The following is a 24,419-nucleotide window of genomic DNA, read 5'->3' on the forward strand; positions in this document are numbered from 1 at the left end:
AATGTAGATATTATTTGGTTGAGCTTTTCTTAAAATACCCCCCCCCTAGAATAAGCACACACAGTACTGGTAGTAGTAAATCCATGTGTATTTTTATTTTAACGAAGAAAAGAAGAGTTGGTGAGCAGTTTGCATGTCCACAAACACCATAATGTGAAGTGAGCTTTTAGCATATGATTTGCATTGTAAACAAGCATGGGTCACACATGTACATGATAGTAGTCGTCCAGAGTTTTAAATCTGCTTTGGTCCCCGAAGATGAGGGTGGCCGGATTCACCTTAATCTAGTGGCAATCGCTCTTACCCCCTCCCTCCACTTAGCACGATTTAAAGCATCCGTCATCGTCATCCCAACCTTCCCACTCTCCTCCACTTGCATCTTCCACGTCTTCTTTGGCCTTCCCCTTTTCCTTGGACCGCTCACTTCTAAATCAAGGGCCCTTCTTAATACATGCCCATCCTCCCTCCTCAGCACATGCCCATACCAACATACCCCATTTGCCTTCGCCAATCGATCTACCGCTTCCTTCAAACCCAACATCTGCATCAAGTCCTCAGTGAATTTTCTGTCCATCAACTTCACCCCACACATCACTCTCACCATCGCTCTCTCTGTCCTCCTTAAAATGCCCAGCTCATTTTCACTCAAACACCATGTCTCGCTCCCATACAGCAATGCTGATCTCACACAACTCTTATAAACTATTCCTTTCATCTCCAAGGGAAATCTCTGCCCATATAGTAGCTCTCCACATTCCCTAAACTTCACCCAAGCAAACCTTGCTCTAGCTGTCACAGCCGCCTCACACCCACCACCCACACTTACCTTGTCCCCCAGGTATGTAAACACCTTCACTGACTCAACCTCATCACACAACTTTTCTTCCTGTTCCACCACCCTTCCAACCCCATTCTTACATCTTCCACACGCAAAATCCCTTGCCAATCTTTGGGTCACATGTACATGATCTGTTTAGAAATGCTTTGGGCGCCATTTAACAAATGCATTTCAAATGCAGAGAAAATAGGTTCAGCTCATAACAAAATGAAATCTAAAGTAACAGATAAACACCATTCAAAACTTGTTAGGTCATCATTTATTGTTGTGAAGTAAGATAAATATATAAACTAGTAAAGACAAATTTGTGTCTGCTATTGAATATGTAAAACTGAATAGAGGTTGTGAGATGGGAAGTATATGGTTTAAAATACTCTTGGATGTCATTAAGTCAGTTCAAGTGGGTAAATCAGAATTAAATAATTGTTGGTATTTTGCATCATTTATTTAAAATGAAATAATGCATCAAATACTGCATATGAAAAAGTGGTTAAACTGAAATAAATAAATCATACATGTGTATGCTACATGATATTCAAAACTTTCACCACGAATTGTAGTACTGCCTATGACAGTCAATTGTGACAATATTTTATACTTATTTAACAATAAAACAATGTTACATACACTAAGGGGACTCCTATCTGGTTCATCTACTGGTCTTCCTTCTGCCAGTAAACGTCTCACACCATCAATATCATTATTCCTAGCAGCTTGATACACCGTCTAATTATAATGATAAATAAACATAGATTCAGATATCAAGGATTTGAACATAATACAAGTATCACATGGTAGTAAAATGTAGAGGGAATGCTGGGTATAAATTGTGACATACATTGTACTGCATATATTATTATTTACCGTTTTCAAAGACTTGAGTTTAAATGTCAATGTGCTAAAAACTTATAACAATAATCAACAATAATCTGCTTTACATACTTAGGCGTTACTTTATAGCATCCCTGGAATCACATATTTTATAATACCTTATATGTTTAAGATCATCACTTTGATTGGTCAGAACTCTGAATGTGGTGGTGAATAAAACTAATTCAGAAACAATGAGAATCCAGTGACCTATATTACTATTTCATGCGCAACTACAGTGTTTACAAAAATGCAATGTTCGATTTACGCTGTGTTAATGTATTGGGTATAATTTATGCAAATAATTATTGATGTGCAGGTCAATAGAAAGATGAAATTATTTACCATAGAAAAGCAAAGGTCAATAATTTCATCTGTGACTCCCATGTGACTGCATTTTAACCAATCAGATTGATGATATTGGGCATAGGGTGTAATAAAAAAATTTAGTGCTCTAATTGTCAGTCAACATTCAGTTTTAATGACTCGCATGTGACCGCATTTTGATCAATCAGATTGGTGATATTGGGCATAAGGTGTAATAAAAACATTTAGTGCCCTTATTATCAGTCAACATTCAGTTTTAATGATTCCCATGTGACTGCATTTTGACCAATCAGATTGGTGATATTGGGCATAAGGTGTAATAAAAACATTTAGTGCCCTTATTATCAGTCAACATTCAGTTTTAATGATTCCCATGTGACTGCATTTTGACCAATCAGATTGATGATATTGGGCATAGGGTGTAATAAAAAAATTTAGTGCTCTAATTGTCAGTCAACATTCAGTTTCAATGACTCCCATGTGACTGCATTTTGACCGATCAGATTGGTGATATTGGACATAAGGTGTAATAAAAACAATTAGCGCCCTTACTATCAGTCAACATTCAGTTTTAATGATTCCCATGTGACTGCATTTTGACCAATCAGATTGATGATATTGGGCATAGGGTGTAATAAAAAAATGTAGTGCCCTTATTGTCAGTCAACATTCAGTTTTAATGTCTCCCATGTGACCGCATTTTGACCAATAAGATTGGTGATATTGGGCATAAGGTGTAATAAAAGCATAATATAGTGCCCTTATTGTCAGTCAACATTCAGTTTTAATGACTCCCATGTGACCGCATTTTGACCAATCAGATTGGTGATATTAGGCATAAGGTGTAATAAAAACATTAAGTGCCCTTATTATCAGTCAACATTCAGTTTTAATGACTCCCATGTGACCGCATTTTGACCAATCAGATTGGGGATATTGGGCATAAGGTGTAATAAAAACATATAGTGCCCTTATTGTCAGTCAACATTCAGTTTTAATGACTCCCATCTGACTGCATTTTGACCAATCAGATTGATGATATTGGGCATAGGGTGTAATAAAAAAATTTAGTGCCCTTATTATCAGCCAACATTCAGTTTTAATGACTCCCATGTGACCGCATTTTGACCAATCAGATTGGTGATATTGGGCATAGGGTGTAATAAAAAAAATTAGTGCTCTAATTGTCAGTCAAAATTCAGTTTTAATGACTCCCATGTGACTGCATTTTGACAAATCAGATTGATGATATTGGGCATAAGGTATAATAAAAACATTCAGTGCTCTTATTGTCTGTTAACATTCAGTTTTAATGACTCCCATGTGACCGCATTTTGACCAATCAGATTGATGATATTGGGCATAAGGTGTAATAAAAACATATAGTGCCCTTATTGTCAGTCAACATTCAGTTTTAATGACTCCCATGTGACTGCATTTTGACCAATCAGATTGATGATATTGCGCATAAGGTGTAATAAAAACATAATATAGTGCCCTTATTGTCAGTCAACATTCAGTTGTAATGACTCTCATGTGACTGCATTTTGACCAATCAGATTGATGATATTGGGCATAGGGTGTAATAAAAAAATTTAATGCCCTTATTGTCAGTCAACATTCAGTTTTAATGACTCCCATGTAACTGCATTTTGACCATTCAGATTGATGATATTGCGCATAAGGGGTAATGAAAACATAATATAGTGCCCCTATTGTCAGTCAGCATTCAGTTTTAATGAATCCTATGTGACTGCATTTTGACCAATCAGATTGATGATATTGGGCATAAGGTGTAATAAAAACATTTAGTGCCCTTATTGGCAGTCACTATTCAGTTTTAATGACTCTCATGTTACTGCATTTTGACCAATCAGATTGATGATATTTGGCATAGGGTGTAATAAAAAAAATTTAGTGCTCTAATTGTCAGTCAACATTCAGTTTTAATGACTCCCATGTGACCGCATTTTGACCAATCAGATTGATGATATTGCGCATAAGGTGTAATAAAAACATAATATAGTGCCCTTATTGTCAGTCAACATTCAGTTGTAATGACTCTCATGTGACTGCATTTTGACCAATCAGATTGATGATATTGGGCATAGGGTGTAATAAAAAAATTTAATGCCCTTATTGTCAGTCAACATTCAGTTTTAATGACTCCCATGTAACTGCATTTTGACCATTCAGATTGATGATATTGCGCATAAGGGGTAATGAAAACATAATATAGTGCCCCTATTGTCAGTCAGCATTCAGTTTTAATGAATCCTATGTGACTGCATTTTGACCAATCAGATTGATGATATTGGGCATAGGGTGTAATAAAAAAATTTAGTGCCCTTATTGTCAGTCAACATTCAGTTTTAATGACTGCCATGTGACCGTATTTTGACCAATCAGATTGGTGATATTGGGCATAAGGTGTAATAAAAACATTTAGTGCCCTTATTGTCAGTCAACATTCAGTTTTAATGACTCCCATCTGACTGCATTTTGACCAATCAGATTGATGATATTGGGCATAGGGTGTAATAAAAAAATTTAGTGCATTATTATCAGCCAACATTCAGTTTTAATGACTCCCATGTGACCGCATTTTGACCAATCAGATTGATGATATTGGGCATAGGGTGTAATAAAAAAATTTAGTGCTCTAATTGTCAGTCAACAATCAGTTTTAATGACTCCCATGTGACTGCATTTTGACAAATCAGATTGATGATATTGGGCATAAGGTGTAATAAAAACATTTAGTGCACTTATTGGCAGTCAACATTCAGTTTTAATGACTGCCATGTGACCGTATTTTGACCAATCAGATTGGTGATATTGGGCATAAGGTGTAATAAAAACATTTAGTGCCCTTATTGTCAGTCAACATTCAGTTTTAATGACTCCCATCTGACTGCATTTTGACCAATCAGATTGATGATATTGGGCATAGGGTGTAATAAAAAAATTTAGTGCATTATTATCAGCCAACATTCAGTTTTAATGACTCCCATGTGACCGCATTTTGACCAATCAGATTGATGATATTGGGCATAGGGTGTAATAAAAAAATTTAGTGCTCTAATTGTCAGTCAACAATCAGTTTTAATGACTCCCATGTGACTGCATTTTGACAAATCAGATTGATGATATTGGGCATAAGGTGTAATAAAAACATTTAGTGCCCTTATTGGCAGTCAACATTCAGTTTTAATGACTCTCATGTTACTGCATTTTGACCAATCAGATTGATGATATTTGGCATAGGGTGTAATAAAAAAAATTTAGTGCTCTAATTGTCAGTCAACATTCAGTTTTAATGACTCCCATGTGACCGCATTTTGACCAATCAGATTGATGATATTGCGCATAAGGTGTAATAAAAACATAATATAGTGCCCTTATTGTCAGTCAACATTCAGTTGTAATGACTCTCATGTGACTGCATTTTGACCAATCAGATTGATGATATTGGGCATAGGGTGTAATAAAAAAATTTAGTGCCCTTATTGTCAGTCAACATTCAGTTTTAATGACTCCCATGTAACTGCATTTTGACCATTCAGATTGATGATATTGCGCATAAGGGGTAATAAAAACATAATATAGTGCCCTTATTGTCAGTCAGCATTCAGTTTTAATGAATCCTATGTGACTGCATTTTGACCAATCAGATTGATAATATTGGGCATAGGGTGTAATAAAAAAATTTAGTGCCCTTATTGTCAGTCAACATTCAGTTTTAATGACTGCCATGTGACCGTATTTTGACCAATCAGATTGGTGATATTGGGCATAAGGTGTAATAAAAACATTTAGTGCCCTTATTGTCAGTCAACATTCAGTTTTAATGACTCCCATCTGACTGCATTTTGACCAATCAGATTGATGATATTGGGCATAGGGTGTAATAAAAAAATTTAGTGCATTATTATCAGCCAACATTCAGTTTTAATGACTCCCATGTGACCGCATTTTGACCAATCAGATTGATGATATTGGGCATAGGGTGTAATAAAAAAATTTAGTGCTCTAATTGTCAGTCAACAATCAGTTTTAATGACTCCCATGTGACTGCATTTTGACAAATCAGATTGATGATATTGGGCATAAGGTGTAATAAAAACATTCAGTGCTCTTATTGTCTGTTAACATTCAGTTTTAATGATTCCCATGTGACCGCATTTTGACCAATCATATTGATGATATTGGGCATAAGGTGTAATAAAAACATAATATAGTGCCCTTATTGTCAGTCAACATTCAGTTTTAATGACTCCCATGTGACTGCATTTTGACCAATCAGATTGGTGATATTGGGCATAAGGTGTAATAAAAACATTTAGTGCCCTTATTGTCAGTCAACATTCAGTTTTAATGACTCTCATGTGACCGCATTTTGACCAATCAGATTGATGATATTGGGCATAAGGTGTAATAAAAACATATAGTGCCCTTATTGTCAGTCAACATTCAGTTTTAATGACTCCCATGTGACTGCATTTTGACCAATCAGATTGGTGATATTGGGCATAAGGTGTAATAAAAACATATAGTGCCCTTATTGTCAGTCAACATTCAGTTTTAATGACTCCCATGTGACTGCATTTTGACCAATCAGATTGGTGATATTGGGCATAAGGTGTAATAAAAACATATAGTGCCCTTATTGTCAGTCAACATTCAGTTTTAATGTCTCCCATGTGACCGCATTTTGACCAATCAGATTGGTGATATTGGGCATAAGGTGTAATAAAAACATATAGTGCCCTTATTGTCAGTCAACATTCAGTTTTAATGACTCCCATGTGACTGCATTTTGACCAATCAGATTGGTGATATTGGGCATAAGGTGTAATAAAAACATTTAGTGCCCTTATTGTCAGTCAACATTCAGTTTTAATGACTCTCATGTGACTGCATTTTGACCAATCAGATTAATGATATTGGGTATAAGGTGTAATAAAAACATTTAGTGCCCCTATTGTCAGTCAACATTCAGTTTTAATGTCTCCCATGTGACCGCATTTTGACCAATCAGATTGATGATATTGGGCATAAGGTGTAATAAAAACATAATATAGTGCCCTTATTGTCAGTCAACATTCAGTTTTAATGAATCCTATGTGACTGCATTTTGACCAATCAGATTGATGATATTGGGCATAGGGTGTAATAAAAACATTTAGTGCCCTTATTGTCAGTCAACATTCAGTTTTAATGACTCCTATGTGACCGCATTTTCACCAATCAGATTGGTGATATTGGGCATAAGGTGTAATAAAAACATATAGTGCCCTTATTGTCAGTCAACATTCAGTTTTAATGACTCCCATGTGACTGCATTTTGACCAATCAGATTGGTGATATTGGGCATAAGGTGTAATAAAAACATTTAGTGCCCTTATTGTCAGTCAACATTCAGTTTTAATGACTCTCATGTGACTGCATTTTGACCAATCAGATTAATGATATTGGGTATAAGGTGTAATAAAAACATTTAGTGCCCCTATTGTCAGTCAACATTCAGTTTTAATGTCTCCCATGTGACCGCATTTTGACCAATCAGATTGATGATATTGGGCATAAGGTGTAATAAAAACATAATATAGTGCCCTTATTGTCAGTCAACATTCAGTTTTAATGACTCCCATGTGACTGCATTTTGACAAATCAGATTGATGATATTGGGCATAAGGTGTAATAAAAACATTCAGTGCTCTTATTGTCTGTTAACATTCAGTTTTAATGACTCCCATGTGACCGCATTTTGACCAATCAGATTGATGATATTGGGCATAAGGTGTAATAAAAACATATAGTGCCCTTATTGTCAGTCAACATTCAGTTTTAATGACTCCCATGTGACTGCATTTTGACCAATCAGATTGGTGATATTGGGCATAAGGTGTAATAAAAACATATAGTGCCCTTATTGTCAGTCAACATTCAGTTTTAATGACTCCCATGTGACTGCATTTTGACCAATCAGATTGGTGATATTGGGCATAAGGTGTAATAAAACATATAGTGCCCTTATTGTCAGTCAACATTCAGTTTTAATGTCTCCAATGTGACCGCATTTTGACCAATCAGATTGGTGATATTGGGCATAAGGTGTAATAAAAACATAATATAGTGCCCTTATTGTCAGTCAACATTCAGTTTTAATGAATCCTATGTGACTGCATTTTGACCAATCAGATTGATGATATTGGGCATAAGGTGTAATAAAAACATTTAGTGCCCTTATTGGCAGTCAACATTCAGTTTTAATGACTCTCATGTTACTGCATTTTGACCAATCAGATTGATGATATTGGGCATAGGGTGTAATAAAAAAATTTAGTGCTCTAATTGTCAGTCAACATTCAGTTTTAATGACTCCCATGTAACTGCATTTTGACCAATCAGATTGATGATATTGCGCATAAGGTGTAATAAAAACATAATATAGTGCCCTTATTGTCAGTCAACATTCAGTTGTAATGACTCTCATGTGACTGCATTTTGACCAATCAGATTGATGATATTGGGCATAGGGTGTAATAAAAAAATTTAGTGCCCTTATTGTCAGTCAACATTCAGTTTTAATGACTCCCATGTAACTGCATTTTGACCAATCAGATTGATGATATTGCGCATAAGGGGTAATAAAAACATAATATAGTGCCCTTATTGTCAGTCAGCATTCAGTTTTAATGACTGCCATGTGACCACATTTTGAGCAATCAGATTGATGATGTTGGGCATAAGGTGTAATAAAAACATTTAGTGCCATTGTTGTCAGTCAAAATTCAGTTTTAATGACTCCCATGTGACCGCATTTTGACCAATCAGATTGGTGATATTGGGCATAAGGTGTAATAAAAACATTCAGTGCCCTTATTATCAGTCAACATTCAGTTTTAATGACTCCTATGTGACCGTATTTTGACCAATCAGATTGGTGATATTGGGCATAAGGTGTAATAAAAACATATAGTGCCCTTATTGTCAGTCAACATTCAGTTTTAATGACTCCCATCTGACTGCATTTTGACCAATCAGATTGATGATATTGGGCATAGGGTGTAATAAAAAAATTTAGTGCCCTTATTATCAGCCAACATTCAGCTTTAATGACTCCCATGTGACCGCATTTTGACCAATAAGATTGATGATATTGGGCATAGGGTGTAATAAAAAAATTTAGTGCTCTAATTGTCAGTCAACAATCAGTTTTAATGACTCCCATGTGACTGCATTTTGACAAATCAGATTGATGATATTGGGCATAAGGTGTAATAAAAACATTCAGTGCTCTTATTGTCTGTTAACATTCAGTTTTAATGACTCCCATGTGACCGCATTTTGACCAATCATATTGATGATATTGGGCATAAGGTGTAATAAAAACATAATATAGTGCCCTTATTGTCAGTCAACATTCAGTTTTAATGACTCCCATGTGACTGCATTTTGACCAATCAGATTAATGATATTGGGTATAAGGTGTAATAAAAACATTTAGTGCCCCTATTGTCAGTCAACATTCAGTTTTAATGTCTCCCATGTGACCGCATTTTGACCAATCAGATTGATGATATTGGGCATAAGGTGTAATAAAAACATAATATAGTGCCCTTATTGTCAGTCAACATTCAGTTTTAATGACTCCCATGTGACTGCATTTTGACAAATCAGATTGATGATATTGGGCATAAGGTGTAATAAAAACATTCAGTGCTCTTATTGTCTGTTAACATTCAGTTTTAATGACTCGCATGTGACCGCATTTTGACCAATCAGATTGGTGATATTGGGCATAAGGTGTAATAAAAACATATAGTGCCCTTATTGTCAGTCAACATTCAGTTTTAATGACTCCCATGTGACCGCATGTTGACCAATCAGATTGGTGATATTAGGCATAAGGTGTAATAAAAACATTTAGTGCCCTTATTATCAGTCAACATTCAGTTTTAATGACTCCCATGTGACCGCATTTTGACCAATCAGATTGGTGATATTGGGCATAAGATGTAATAAAAACATATAGTGCCCTTATTGTCAGTCAACATTCAGTTTTAATGACTCCCATCTGACTGCATTTTGACCAATCAGATTGATGATATTGGGCATAGGGTGTAATAAAAAAAATTAGTGCCCTTATTATCAGCCAACATTCAGTTTTAATGACTCCCATGTGACCGCATTTTGACCAATCAGATTGATGATATTGGGCATAGGGTGTAATAAAAAAATTTAGTGCTCTAATTGTCAGTCAACATTCAGTTTTAATGACTCCCATGTGACTGCATTTTGACAAATCAGATTGATGATATTGGGCATAAGGTGTAATAAAAACATTCAGTGCTCTTATTGTCTGTTAACATTCAGTTTTAATGACTCCCATGTGACCGCATTTTGACCAATCATATTGATGATATTGGGCATAAGGTGTAATAAAAACATAATATAGTGCCCTTATTGTCAGTCAACATTCAGTTTTAATGACTCCCATGTGACTGCATTTTGACCAATCAGATTGGTGATATTGGGCATAAGGTGTAATAAAAACATATAGTGCCCTTATTGTCAGTCAACATTCAGTTTTATTGACTCCCATCTGACTGCATTTTGACCAATCAGATTGATGATATTGGGCATAGGGTGTAATAAAAAAATTTAGTCTTCTAATTGTCAGTCAACATTCAGTTTAAATGACTCCCATGTGACTGCATTTTGACAAATCAGATTGATGATATTGGGCATAAGGTGTAATAAAAACATTCAGTGCTCTTATTGTCTGTTAACATTCAGTTTTAATGACTCCCATGTGACCGCATTTTGACCAATCATATTGATGATATTGGGCATAAGGTGTAATAAAAACATGATATAGTGCCCTTATTGTCAGTCAACATTCAGTTTTAATGACTCCCATGTGACTGCATTTTGACCAATCAGATTGGTGATATTGGGCATAAGGTGTAATAAAAACATTTAGTGCCCTTATTATCAGCCAACATTCAGTTTTAATGACTCCCATGTGACCGCATTTTGACCAATCAGATTGATGATATCGGGCAAAGGGTGTAATAAAAAAATTTAGTGCCCTTATTGTCAGTCAACATTCAGTTTTAATGACTCCCATGTGACCGCATTTTGACCAATCAGATTGGTGATATTAGGCGTAAGGTGTAATAAAAAAATTTAGTGCCCTTATTGTCAGTCAACATTCAGTTTTAATTACTTCCATGTGACCGCAATTTGACCAAACAGATTGATGATATTGGGCATAAGGGGGAAATAAAAACATAATATAGTGCCCTTATTGTCAGTCAACATTCAGTTTTAATGACTCTCATGTGACTGCATTTTTACCAATCAGATTGATGATATTGGGCATAGGGTGTAATAAAAAAATTTAGTGCCCTTATTGTCAGTCAACATTCAGTTTTAATGACTTCCATGTAACTGCATTTTGACAAATCAGATTGATGATATTGCGCATAAGGGGTAATAAAAACATAATATAGTGCCCTTATTGTCAGTCAACATTCCGTTTTAATGAATCCTATGTGACTGCATTTTGACCAATCAGATTGGTGATATTGGGCATAAGGTGAAATAAAAACATTTAGTGCCCTTATTATCAGTCAACATTCAGTTTTAATGACTCCTATGTGACCGCATTTTGACCAATCAGATTGGCGATATTGGGCATAAGGTGTAATAAAAACATATAGTGCCCTTATTGTCAGTCAACATTCAGTTTTAATGACTCCCATCTGACTGCATTTTGACCAATCAGATTGATGATATTGGGCATAGGGTGTAATAAAAAAATTTAGTGCCCTTATTGTCAGTCAACATTCAGTTTTAATGTCTCCCATGTGACCGCATTTTGACCAATCAGATTGGTGATATTGGGCATAAGGTGTAATAAAAGCATAATATAGTGCCCTTATTGTCAGTCAACATTCAGTTTTAATGACTCCCATGTGACTGCATTTTGACCAATCAGATTGATGATATTGGGCATAGGGTGGAATAAAAAAATTTAGTGCCCTTATTGTCAGTCAACATTTAGTTTTAATGACTCCCATGTGACCGCATTTTGACCAAACAGATTGATGATATTGCGCATAAGGTGTAATAAAAACATATAGTGCCCTTATTGTCAGTCAACATTCAGTTTTAATGACTCCCATCTGACTGCATTTTGACAAATCAGATTGATGATATTGGGCATAGAGTGTAATGAAAAAATTTAGTGCCCTTATTGTCAGTCAACATTCAGTTTTAATGTCTCCCATGTGACCGCATTTTGACCAATAAGATTGGTGATATTGGGCATAAGGTGTAATAAAAGCATAATATAGTGCCCTTATTGTCAGTCAACCATCAGTTTTAATGACTCCCATGTGACCGCATTTTGACCAATCAGATTGGTGATATTAGGCATAAGGTGTAATAAAAACATTCAGTGCCCTTATTATCAGTCAACATTCAGTTTTAATGACTCCCATGTGACCGCATTTTGACCAATCAGATTGATGATATTGGGCATAGGGTGTAATAAAAAAATTTAGTGCTCTAATTGTCAGTCAACATTCAGTTTTAATGACTCCCATGCGACTGCATTTTGACAAATCAGATTGGTGATATTGGGCATAAGGTGTAATAAAAACATAATATAGTGCCCTTATTGTCAGTCAACATTCAGTTTTAATGAATCCTATGTGACTGCATTTTGACCAATCAGATTGATGATATTGGGCATAAGGTGTAATAAAAACATTTAGTGCCCTTATTGGCAGTCAACATTCAGTTTTAATGACTCTCATGTTACTGCATTTTGACCAATCAGATTGATGATATTGGGCATAGGGTGTAATAAAAAAATTTTAGTGCTCTAATTGTCAGTCAACATTCAGTTTTAATGACTCCCATGTAACTGCATTTTGACCAATCAGATTGATGATATTGCGCATAAGGTGTAATAAAAACATAATATAGTGCCCTTATTGTCAGTCAACATTCAGTTGTAATGATTCTCATGTGACTGCATTTTGACCAATCAGATTGATGATATTGGGCATAGGGTGTAATAAAAACATAATATAGTGCCCTTATTGTCAGTCAACATTCAGTTTTAATGACTCCCATGTAACTGCATTTTGACCAATCAGATTGATGATATTGCGCATAAGGGGTAATAAAAACATAATATAGTGCCCTTATTGTCAGTCAGCATTCAGTTTTAATGACTCCCATGTAACTGCATTTTGACCAATCAGATTGATGATATTGCGCATAAGGTGTAATAAAAACATAATATAGTGCCCTTATTGTCAGTCAACATTCAGTTTTAATGACTCCCATGTAACTGCATTTTGACCAATCAGATTGATGATATTGCGCATAAGGGGTAATAAAAACATAATATAGTGCCCTTATTGTCAGTCAGCATTCAGTTTTAATGAATCCTATGTGACTGCATTTTGACCAATCAGATTGATGATATTGGGCATAGGGTGTAATAAAAAAATTTAGTGCCCTTATTGTCAGTCAACATTCAGTTTTAATGACTGCCATGTGACCACATTTTGACCAATCAGATTGATGATGTTGGGCATAAGGTGTAATAAAAACATTTAGTGCCATTGTTGTCAGTCAAAATTCAGTTTTAATGACTCCCATGTGACCGCATTTTGACCAATCAGATTGGTGATATTGGGCATAAGGTGTAATAAAAACATTCAGTGCCCTTATTATCAGTCAACATTCAGTTTTAATGACTCCTATGTGACCGTATTTTGACCAATCAGATTGGTGATTTTGGGCATAAGGTGTAATAAAAACATATAGTGCCCTTATTGTCAGTCAACATTCAGTTTTAATGACTCCCATCTGACTGCATTTTGACCAATCAGATTGATGATATTGGGCATAGGGTGTAATAAAAAAATTTAGTGCCCTTATTATCAGCCAACATTCAGTTTTAATGACTCCCATGTGACCGCATTTTGACCAATAAGATTGATGATATTGGGCATAGGGTGTAATAAAAAAATTTAGTGCTCTAATTGTCTGTTAACATTCAGTTTTAATGACTCCCATGTGACCGCATTTTGACCAATCATATTGATGATATTGGGCATAAGGTGTAATAAAAACATAATTTAGTGCCCTTATTATCAGCCAACATTCAGTTTTAATGACTCCCATGTGACTGCATTTTGACAAATCAGATTGATGATATTGGGCATAAGGTGTAATAAAAACATTCAGTGCTCTTATTGTCTGTTAACATTCAGTTTTAATGACTCCCATGTGACCGCATTTTGACCAATCATATTGATGATATTGGGCATAAGGTGTAATAAAAACATAATATAGTGCCCTTATTGTCAGTCAACATTCAGTTTTAATGACTCCCATGTGACTGCATTTTGACCAATCAGATTGGTGATATTGGGCATAAGGTGTAATAAAAACATTTAGTGCCCTTATTGTCAGTCAACATTCAGTTTTAATGACTCTCATGTGACTGCATTTTGACCAATCAGATTAATGATATTGGGTATAAGGTGTAATAAAAACATTTAGTGCCCCTATTGTCAGTCAACATTCAGTTTTAATGTCTCCCATGTGACCGCATTTTGACCAATCAGATTGATGATATTGGGCATAAGGTGTAATAAAAACATAATATAGTGCCCTTATTGTCAGTCAACATTCAGTTTTAATGACTCCCATGTGACTGCATTTTGACAAATCAGATTGATGATATTGGGCATAAGGTGTAATAAAAACATTCAGTGCTCTTATTGTCTGTTAACATTCAGTTTTAATGACTCCCATGTGACCGCATTTTGACCAATCAGATTGGTGATATTGGGCATAAGGTGTAATAAAAACATATAGTGCCCTTATTGTCAGTCAACATTCAGTTTTAATGACTCCCATGTGACCGCATATTGACCAATCAGATTGGTGATATTAGGCATAAGGTGTAATAAAAACATTTAGTGCCCTTATTATCAGTCAACATTCAGTTTTAATGACTCCCATGTGACCGCATTTTGACCAATCAGATTGGTGATATTGGGCATAAGGTGTAATAAAAACATATAGTGCCCTTATTGTCAGTCAACATTCAGTTTTAATGACTCCCATCTGACTGCATTTTGACCAATCAGATTGATGATATTGGGCATAGGGTGTAATAAAAAAAATTAGTGCCCATATTATCAGCCAACATTCAGTTTTAATGACTCCCATGTGACCGCATTTTGACCAATCAGATTGATGATATTGGGCATAGGGTGTAATAAAAAAATTTAGTGCTCTAATTGTCAGTCAACATTCAGTTTTAATGACTCCCATGTGACTGCATTTTGACAAATCAGATTGATGATATTGGGCATAAGGTGTAATAAAAACATTCAGTGCTCTTATTGTCTGTTAACATTCAGTTTTAATGACTCCCATGTGACCGCATTTTGACCAATCATATTGATGATATTGGGCATAAGGTGTAATAAAAACATAATATAGTGCCCTTATTGTCAGTCAACATTCAGTTTTAATGACTCCCATGTGACTGCATTTTGACCAATCAGATTGGTGATATTGGGCATAAGGTGTAATAAAAACATATAGTGCCCTTATTGTCAGTCAACATTCAGTTTTAATGACTCCCATCTGACTGCATTTTGACCAATCAGATTGATGATATTGGGCATAGGGTGTAATAAAAAAATTTAGTGTTCTAATTGTCAGTCAACATTCAGTTTAAATGACTCCCATGTGACTGCATTTTGACAAATCAGATTGATGATATTGGGCATAAGGTGTAATAAAAACATTCAGTGCTCTTATTGTCTGTTAACATTCAGTTTTAATGACTCCCATGTGACCGCATTTTGACCAATCATATTGATGATATTGGGCATAAGGTGTAATAAAAACATAATATAGTGCCCTTATTGTCAGTCAACATTCAGTTTTAATGACTCCCATGTGACTGCATTTTGACCAATCAGATTGGTGATATTGGGCATAAGGTGTAATAAAAACATTTAGTGCCCTTATTGTCAGCCAACATTCAGTTTTAATGACTCCCATGTGACCGCATTTTGACCAATCAGATTGGTGATATTGGGCATAAGGTGTAATAAAAACATATAGTGCCCTTATTGTCAGTCAACATTCAGTTTTAATGACTCCTATGTGACCGCATTTTGACCAATCGATTGGTGATATTGGGCATAAGGTGTAATAAAAACATATAGTGCCCTTATTGTCAGTCAACATTCAGTTTTAATGACTCCCATCTGACTGCATTTTGACCAATCAGATTGATGATATTGGGCATAGGGTGTAATAAAAAAATTTAGTGCCCTTATTGTCAGTCAACATTCAGTTTTAATGTCTCCCATGTGACCGCATTTTGACCAATCAGATATGCTTCCAAGTATGACGTCATCGCATCCCAATATGAACAGCGCCCTCATGGTCGTACCGAGGTGGAAGCATATATTAGCATAAATGATGACGTCACAATAAGATTTCGTACATAAATTAGCATAAATGGATGTAAGCATAGATTAGCGTAAATGATGACGTCACAATAGGATTTCGTGCATAAATTAGCATAAATGGATGTGAAGAGTTCATTTAAATGAGGATGACGTCACAATGGGATATTGTGAATACATTTGCATACATAAAATTGATGTGAATACGAGGTCGTGTCGAGGTCATCGTGAATACATTTGCATAAATTACCATCAATTTTTTTTTTTATTATTTTTTAATTGGATGTTTTAATTATTTTTTAATTGGACAGGCGTGCATAAATTACCATCCTTTTATTTTAATTGGATGTTTTAATTATTTTTAATTGGACAGGCGTGGACGAAAGATTTTCAGAATGCATCGTAGAGGGCGCTCACACACACACACACACACACACACACACACACACACACACACACACACGCACACTCTAATAAATACACGTCATTTTGAAAACTAACGGAGTTTATTACACAAAGAAGGGGAAATCTACTAATGAGTAAATAATCAAAAAGAATAGATTAAAAACTGAGTAATTGAAATTGAGTATATAGAAAGTATACATGTTGTTTTTGTTTTGTTTTTCCAATCAAAAGACCAATGGAAAAAAAAAATGAAAATACATTACTGCAAATACCTTCTAAAATTAAATAGCAAAGCAAGAAATTTCGCTAGCCTGCTAGAGTTGGGAAAATATCCTCCCCCATAGCAACTAGATTGAAATATTGGATCAAAATAAATAATTCTAACTCGAACTCGCTAGTTCACGAAGCTCACAAACTTGGAATACATATTGACGAAAAGGGAAAAGACAACTGGGTAAAAGACATGAATCAAAGTAAATAGCAAACCAAGAAATTTGGCAAGCCTGTTAGAGTTGAGAAAATATCCTTGTAAAAGACATGAATCAGATTTTAGACAATTTGACTATGGAAAAAAAATATTTTGGAATACACATAAATCTCAGGATGACAAAAAAGAAAATCATTGAAACATTGACAGGTAATTCGAACAATCCTTTAGAAATTCATAGCACAGAAACATTACATGATGCAAATAAAAGTACACATCATAAAAACAAGTTACGAACCTACAGAAAATTAAAACAGAATTTGCATATAAAAAAATATCTCACCACAATAAAAAATCTAAAACATAGTGCTGCGCTAAGGCGAAACTCGGAATAAAGGCTCATACCCTTCAAATGGAAAGGGGGTAGATATAATAACTTTATAGCTGAAGACTAAATTTGCCCAGTTTGTGACAACTAGAAAATTGAGAACGAAAAACAACTTCTCAATTGTAATCTATACTTGGAGGAACGAAATAATCATGATTAAAATATTAAATACAATAAAATCAACTTTAGGACGGACGATGAACACCTAACAGATATACTAAGAAGTTAAAATGACAAAATAATCATTGAGCTAGGAAAATTCGTCTACATCTGTTTCAGGTTACGACAAGAAAAAAACTAAAATACCAGATGCCTAAACCAACCACAAAATAATTTTGTTTTTCTTTACATTCAAATGTTTGTGATTTTATTATTGTTACACATTGCTTATTTTTGTTACTTTATTGTATATAATCTTATAGCTGAAGACTGAATTTGCTCAGTTTGTGACAACTAGAAAATTGAGAACGAAAAAAAATATCTTCTCAATTGTAATCTATACAATAAGAAACAAAAAAAAATCATGATTAAAATATTAAATACAATAAAATCAACTTTAGGACAGATGATGAACACCTAACAGGTATACTAAAAAGTTAAAATGACAAAACAATCATTGAGCTAGGAACATTTGTCCACATCTGATTCAGGGCACGATAAGAAAAAAAAATCCTAAAATGCCAAATGCCTAAACCAAACACCAAATATTTTTGTTTTGTTTTGCTTTACATTCACTTGTTTGTGATTTTATTATTGTTACACTTTGCTGGTTTTTTGTTACTTCGTTGTATTTCCAACCAAGATCCCACGCATGAAAACGGTTTCAATTTTAATTGTTATTGTGCAAATTAGATGGTTGGATATTGACATCATGGTCAGTTTACCACCTCAGTTATCACATCGTGCTTTGTAAATATTTGAAAAGCTCAGTGGTCACAGATAGCGTTGCAACACACGCACGCACTCTTTCGAAGGGGGAACTAGCCATGTTGTGTACGGCCGCACTGAGTTGAATTGAAAAGCCCACTTCAAGTTGTGTACGTAGAGTAATAGATTATTATACATTATATTAGACATAATCATAATCGCAATCAAGAAGCAGATCTTTCCTCACCGATAAAATAGCTACTTATTGCTGACCCGTGTTTACCATGTTGTTAGGACAATTTGATTCATGGCATTATTCAGGAGTTATGGAACGCGATCAGACCCCATTACAACAATATCACGCGTCGTGCGTTACTTCAATAATAACACCCAGCTGATTTGAACACTATATAGTTGTGTCTTCAATTATTATTTCAAAGGCGAATATCTTTCACGTATACACTTATAAACATTACAAACGGTAACATCGGTGTAAAAGTATTTATTTCGAGAGCAAGTCAACACTGTTCATAATGAAAGAATCGACAAAAATGGCAAAATAAAAGAAATATCTAATCATTCGAACTACAACGTGCATACATACATACAGTATTTTGAGGATCGTCGATTGATATTACGCCATATTGCAAGTGATACTATTATGAATGAAAGTGTTGACGAAATGTAATGTGCACGCACGCATTCCTCGTCCACCGGTGCCCCAGTCACGTCAAACAGTCGATTTACGAGAGTGTAAACAATGCGGTCAGGATATTATACATGTAATTGTATAGTGGAATCTGTCTAATGGATAAGCGAGTGCTCTCTGTACATCTTGGGAATAATCAAAACTTAGCGCATTGTATTTAACATGAATTAGCATACAACGTGTATGGTATGCGTACGTGCTTACCGTCAAAGAACGAACTACGCAACATCTCTATAATATTAAACAATGTCATCTATTCTCTCCAGTATAACTAATTATTTTAAATTATTGGTGTCCCACTTTTCGACAGTCACCCTTTATGAAATCGTTGATGACCGACATGTCGTCACATCAGTTTAACGTGGAAATACACTCTTGGTCAATCCCAAGTAAAACAGCTTTTGATTGAGGGATCAAATAAGCAGTAAGTTTTGGAGTGAAAACAAGAAGTCATGTATATTGCAAAAATCCGTTTATCTGTGTGTACGAATTATTCAGAACGTGGTCAATCGAATCATGAATGATGGGCGGGGTAATGATTGGTAAAAACATAATCGAGTATAATTTATAAGCGGAGTCTGAATTTGTCAATGGTATACGTATAGTATATTATATGTACAGTGATTCAGTAGTTTGATGGTAAAAAAATAGTAAATTTAATATTAAAATATGTATAATTTCGAAATTTGGATAATATGGAGATGTCTAGTAATGCTGTTCTGATTTTTTTTGGGGGTGAGACACAAATTCAATGGACTGATCATTATTAATTAATTAATGCATGAATACCTACTCAATGATTTTCAAATCGGAAAACCAATTCATTCATAAAAATGTGTTCTATCGACAGTTTCCAATCGTAAAGTAATTAACAGATATACTAAAATTATGTCCTTCATCTTGTGGGTAGAAATGTCGTGTTCATGTCCACATGTTCTTGCAAGGAGCGTAGTTTATGTATTATGTCAGAATTGTTCTTGTTAGAATTTGAGTCCACGAATTCATCAATCGGTTGTTTTGCTGAGGCGTACAGTCTCTGAGTCGATGTCTCGATGATGATCGGCTAGATGTCCCGTTTCAAAGTATTCAATTTGGCGAGCTAGTAACTTCCATTGTTTCTCTGTAGCGAAGCCTGTTACCTCAATGGTTAATTTTTTTCGTCGTTGATCGTTGATCATGGAAATTCGAATCTGGTGGTGAGGTTAGTTGAGTGATTTCTTTTGCCAGGCTGTGAAGGATGTCATCGTAATTTGTGAAGAATCATAGTGCTTCATTTAATTTGGTTTCGAGCCATTGGAAGAGAAATTCGTTTTTTGAAGCATCCGCTATGGCTTTCAGTGTTTCGAGACTGGTTCTGTCGTTTAAATGGGTCAACACTAAAAAAGCGAAATATTGAATATGGTTGTATTTAATACATTCTGTTGCGCATTCAAGCGGGGTCAGCCCCTTGTCATTTGACCATTCAAATGTAACGTTCGTTCTTGCCTCTTCTAGAATTTTCAGTCGGTTTTCCAGTCGTTGTAAAATAAACCTTCAAAAATGATACAAAAACGATCAGAGTAACTGAATGGTGTCAGGTCAGGAATCTTTAGCGCGTATGTGAAGACACTATGTAACTACGCAAGACGTCACTGTGATGAGAAAAGTGATGAGAAGGAAGCGCTAATCCAAATTAACGCTAATCCAAATTAACGCTACTGTAATGAGTAAATCAATTGTAGCACTTGGATGGTAGCTGTGGAATGCCATTACACTCTGTGGGGGTGTGCCTTTTCAGAAAAGTGAATTGGTGATGGACAAGAACCATACTGATTCACGTTGACCGAATCAAGTTGACCCCGTGTTTCCCGTCCTGTTATCATTATCCCATACACGCAGGTATAGGGGTAATGCTTTCAACTTGAAACCCTATCCCTCAGGCTGTTTGCGAGTGTTCATGTTTTAGATAACATGAATATACAAATACACCAACATCTGTTGTTTATCATCTACGTGGGAGGTCTATTTCACATTAGGAACACTTATGACAAACGATTTATCAATAATCCTATGCGCTCACACTTAATCTTGTGATTGAGTTCAAACTGGCATTCACGGACAGTGCTTCGGAATAATACACATCGCTCGTATCAAACACCGTTGATGTTCGCGGGTGGAACGCATTGGGCCACTTTCTGTCTGAAATACCTTACCACGAAGATTATTTTGACTCGTACGGTAGTCATGTCACATAATTTAAGAGATTTCTCGTACGTGGATCTACAATCATCAAATACTTTGATTTCAAGCAATGTGTAGCCAATACGTCGTGTATGACTCGTTGTGTAGATATCCATGAGATGACCTTTCACAGAAGGTCAAACTTGGTCTACCGCCTTTGAATCTTCGGCAAGAAGGCGAGGACATATCTTCTTCGCCAAGGGAAAAACGAAAATCGCTACGTTACACCGTAAACTCATTCCGTGTGATGATTATGTATGTCAAACGTTATTCTGTGAAACGATCAGGTAATATATATTTTAACTCATCGTAGCGTAGTCCACCATTTTTAAAAAAAACAAACTGTACGTCGATCAACCGATTTTGCATACTTTGCATTTTAGCGGGGTTTATTACCGCAGTTTTATGGGGTGACTATTGGTTTTTAATATTATTCTCTCTCTCTCTCTCTTTTTTTCTTCTACGACAGATGAGCGATTCTGATTGGAACGATGGAATAAAAAAAATGTACAGACTGCTTGACTCATTGAAAGGATGTAAGAAATGTAAAAATGAACATGTATATATAATATGAATTATTATTTATTGTTCACTGTTTACTATTATTGACGTTTCCCTTTTATGTGTTTTTAATCGAATCGTTTATGTACTCGTATTTTTTCGTGTCGTTAAAAATAATTTACTCAAACAAAACAAAGCAAATATGAGGTAAGAAAATATAAACGATGAACAACATATGTATATATAGAATGAATTATTTTTATTGTTCACTGTTTACTGTATAATTATTGACTTTTAACTCTTCCGTGTATTTAATCGAATCGTTTATGTACTCGTATTTCTCGTGACGTGAAAAATGAATTTAACCACGCCGCACATTTACATGTATTTTTCGAGGTGTTAAGAAATATTTAATCATGCTAAACATTTATACGCTACGCAACTATTTTCCTTACTCACATCGTATGTTTTTTTCGTGGCGTTAAAAAAAATACTCAACCACGCCATGACTGTATACTCCATGTCAATATTTCATTCTTGTTTACTTTTTTTGTGCAATAAACTCCCTGCTGATCTGCACTGGCTCGGAAGATGAATTCTGATTGGCTAAAAAAACAAAAGACTTGTGGCGTTGAATGCACGTTCATTCTCAGTAATGTTATGCAAATTAGAAATTCAAACTAGCTAATCATTTACAACCTTCCGAGCCAGTGCAGATTAGCCCTAAACTCCGTTAGTTTTCAAAAATGCCGTGTATTTATTAGTGTGTGTGTGTGAGAGAGAGCGCCCTCTATGACACATTCTGAAAAATCTTTCGTCCACGCCTGTCCAATTAAAAATAATTAAAAATAATTAAAAATAATTAAAAAAAAATAATTAAAAAAATGATGGTAATTTATGCAAATGTATTCACGATGACCTCGACACGACCTCGTATTCACATCAATTTTATGTATGCAAATGTATTCACAATATCCCATTGTGACGTCATCCTCATGAAAAATCTTTCGTCCACGCCTGTCCAATTAAAAAATAATTAAAAAATAATTAAAAATAATTAAAAAAAATAATTAAAAAAAATTGATGGTAATTTATGCAAATGTATTAAAATATCCCATTGTGACGTCATCCTCATTCAAATTATCCCCTTTACGGCCATGGACGCTCATTTATGCTAATTTATGCACGAATTCCCATTGTGACGTCATTATTTATGCTAAGCTATGCACGGCCTCCCATTGTGACGTCATCCCTCCCCGTATGACGTCATCGCATCCGAGCATGAACAGCGCCCTCATGGTCGTACCTATAATACGACCTTAACTACTCACGTGATATGATTCTCGATTCATTTACGGTGACAACGATAAGTCACGGATTCTTCTCGAAAAAAACATGTTTCATTTTAGCTGTTTTACAGTTATATGAATACTACAATAAAATCATGGTAGCCACCAGGTGAAGGAAAGAAACCGGGAATTTACGATGGTGGATTTTATTGCGTTTAAAGATGTTTCATTTCAAACTGAACATGCTTACTGTTTATTGGTCACTGATGAATCATATTGGACAAACTGTGAGAAATTTTGAACAATAAAACTAGAGTGAATTTCAACGTGTGTCTCTCATTCTCCACGAAAGTCGTAAATAGATGAATACATTAAAATGAAAATATATGGTTACTTTTAATGGTTTCATGGATTCTTTTAAAATCAGTCAATTTATACCTGTTACGCTAGCTGTTGGGATACATTTTGGCAAAGTTTTACATAAAAGACGATTTCCATTGCTCATGAATATTGATTAATGAAAATGAGATTGTGTTCAGCCAATCGCGTCATGGCAACTCGGGGTAGATAAATGTTGAGCAAAATTCGGTAAGCGAATTTTTTTTCATGAGATTTTAAGAGGGTGTGTTATTAGTTCTTTCTGATAGCTCGTGTTTTATTTACCTTCATCGTGTATGTATGGTCACACACAGGGGAGTTATTTATCAATTGGGTGTGCTGTTTATTTACTGTAAAATACTTTATTTTAGCTGGAATTATTTTTTTGTGTTTTATTTGTATGGATTTATTTCCACTATCTTTTGATGAGTTGAATGTAATATATAGGAATTTTATTTTCACAGAATCATCGCTTCAGCGAAAATAAATTCCAAGTGAAAATAAAGTTCTGTATAGTATATCGAACATTGGAAATAAACCCTGTACTATTGAGATGGCAGATTGCAGGGTGTGTGACCTTTATTGTAATCACGTGATCTATTGTGACCTCGCAGGTATATTTATTCGAATGGAACGAAATAGAGGTACCGTTTAGTAAAACTACGT

The 24,419-nt window shown here is 35.0% G+C and overlaps 1 protein-coding gene across 1 annotated transcript; it reads right to left on the minus strand.

Annotated features, from left to right (window-relative positions):
* Positions 1–274: 274 nt before the first annotated feature.
* LOC146730050 (uncharacterized) lies at positions 275–24,044 on the minus strand. The gene is made up of 3 exons (XM_085494402.1): positions 24,039–24,044; positions 1,462–1,564; positions 275–969 (listed from the first exon to the last, which is right to left on the minus strand). The coding sequence occupies exons 1-3, from the start codon at positions 24,042–24,044 to the stop codon at positions 275–277; spliced, it is 804 nt and encodes a 267-aa protein (XP_085350528.1).
* Positions 24,045–24,419: the final 375 nt, after the last annotated feature.

The sequence above is a fragment of the Saccoglossus kowalevskii genome, chromosome 20 (assembly GCF_978046115.1).
Source record: "Saccoglossus kowalevskii chromosome 20, keSacKowa6.1, whole genome shotgun sequence".
NCBI classification, from domain to species: domain Eukaryota; kingdom Metazoa; phylum Hemichordata; class Enteropneusta; family Harrimaniidae; genus Saccoglossus; species Saccoglossus kowalevskii.

What these genes read in the sequence shown, in the direction of transcription:
- LOC146730050 (XM_085494402.1), bottom strand. An exon ending in TAGGAGTCCCCTTAGTGTAT is followed by an intron (nt 970 to 1,461) that starts GTAACATTGTTT and finishes ATTTCTAAACAG; the next exon opens with ATCATGTACATGTGACCCAA.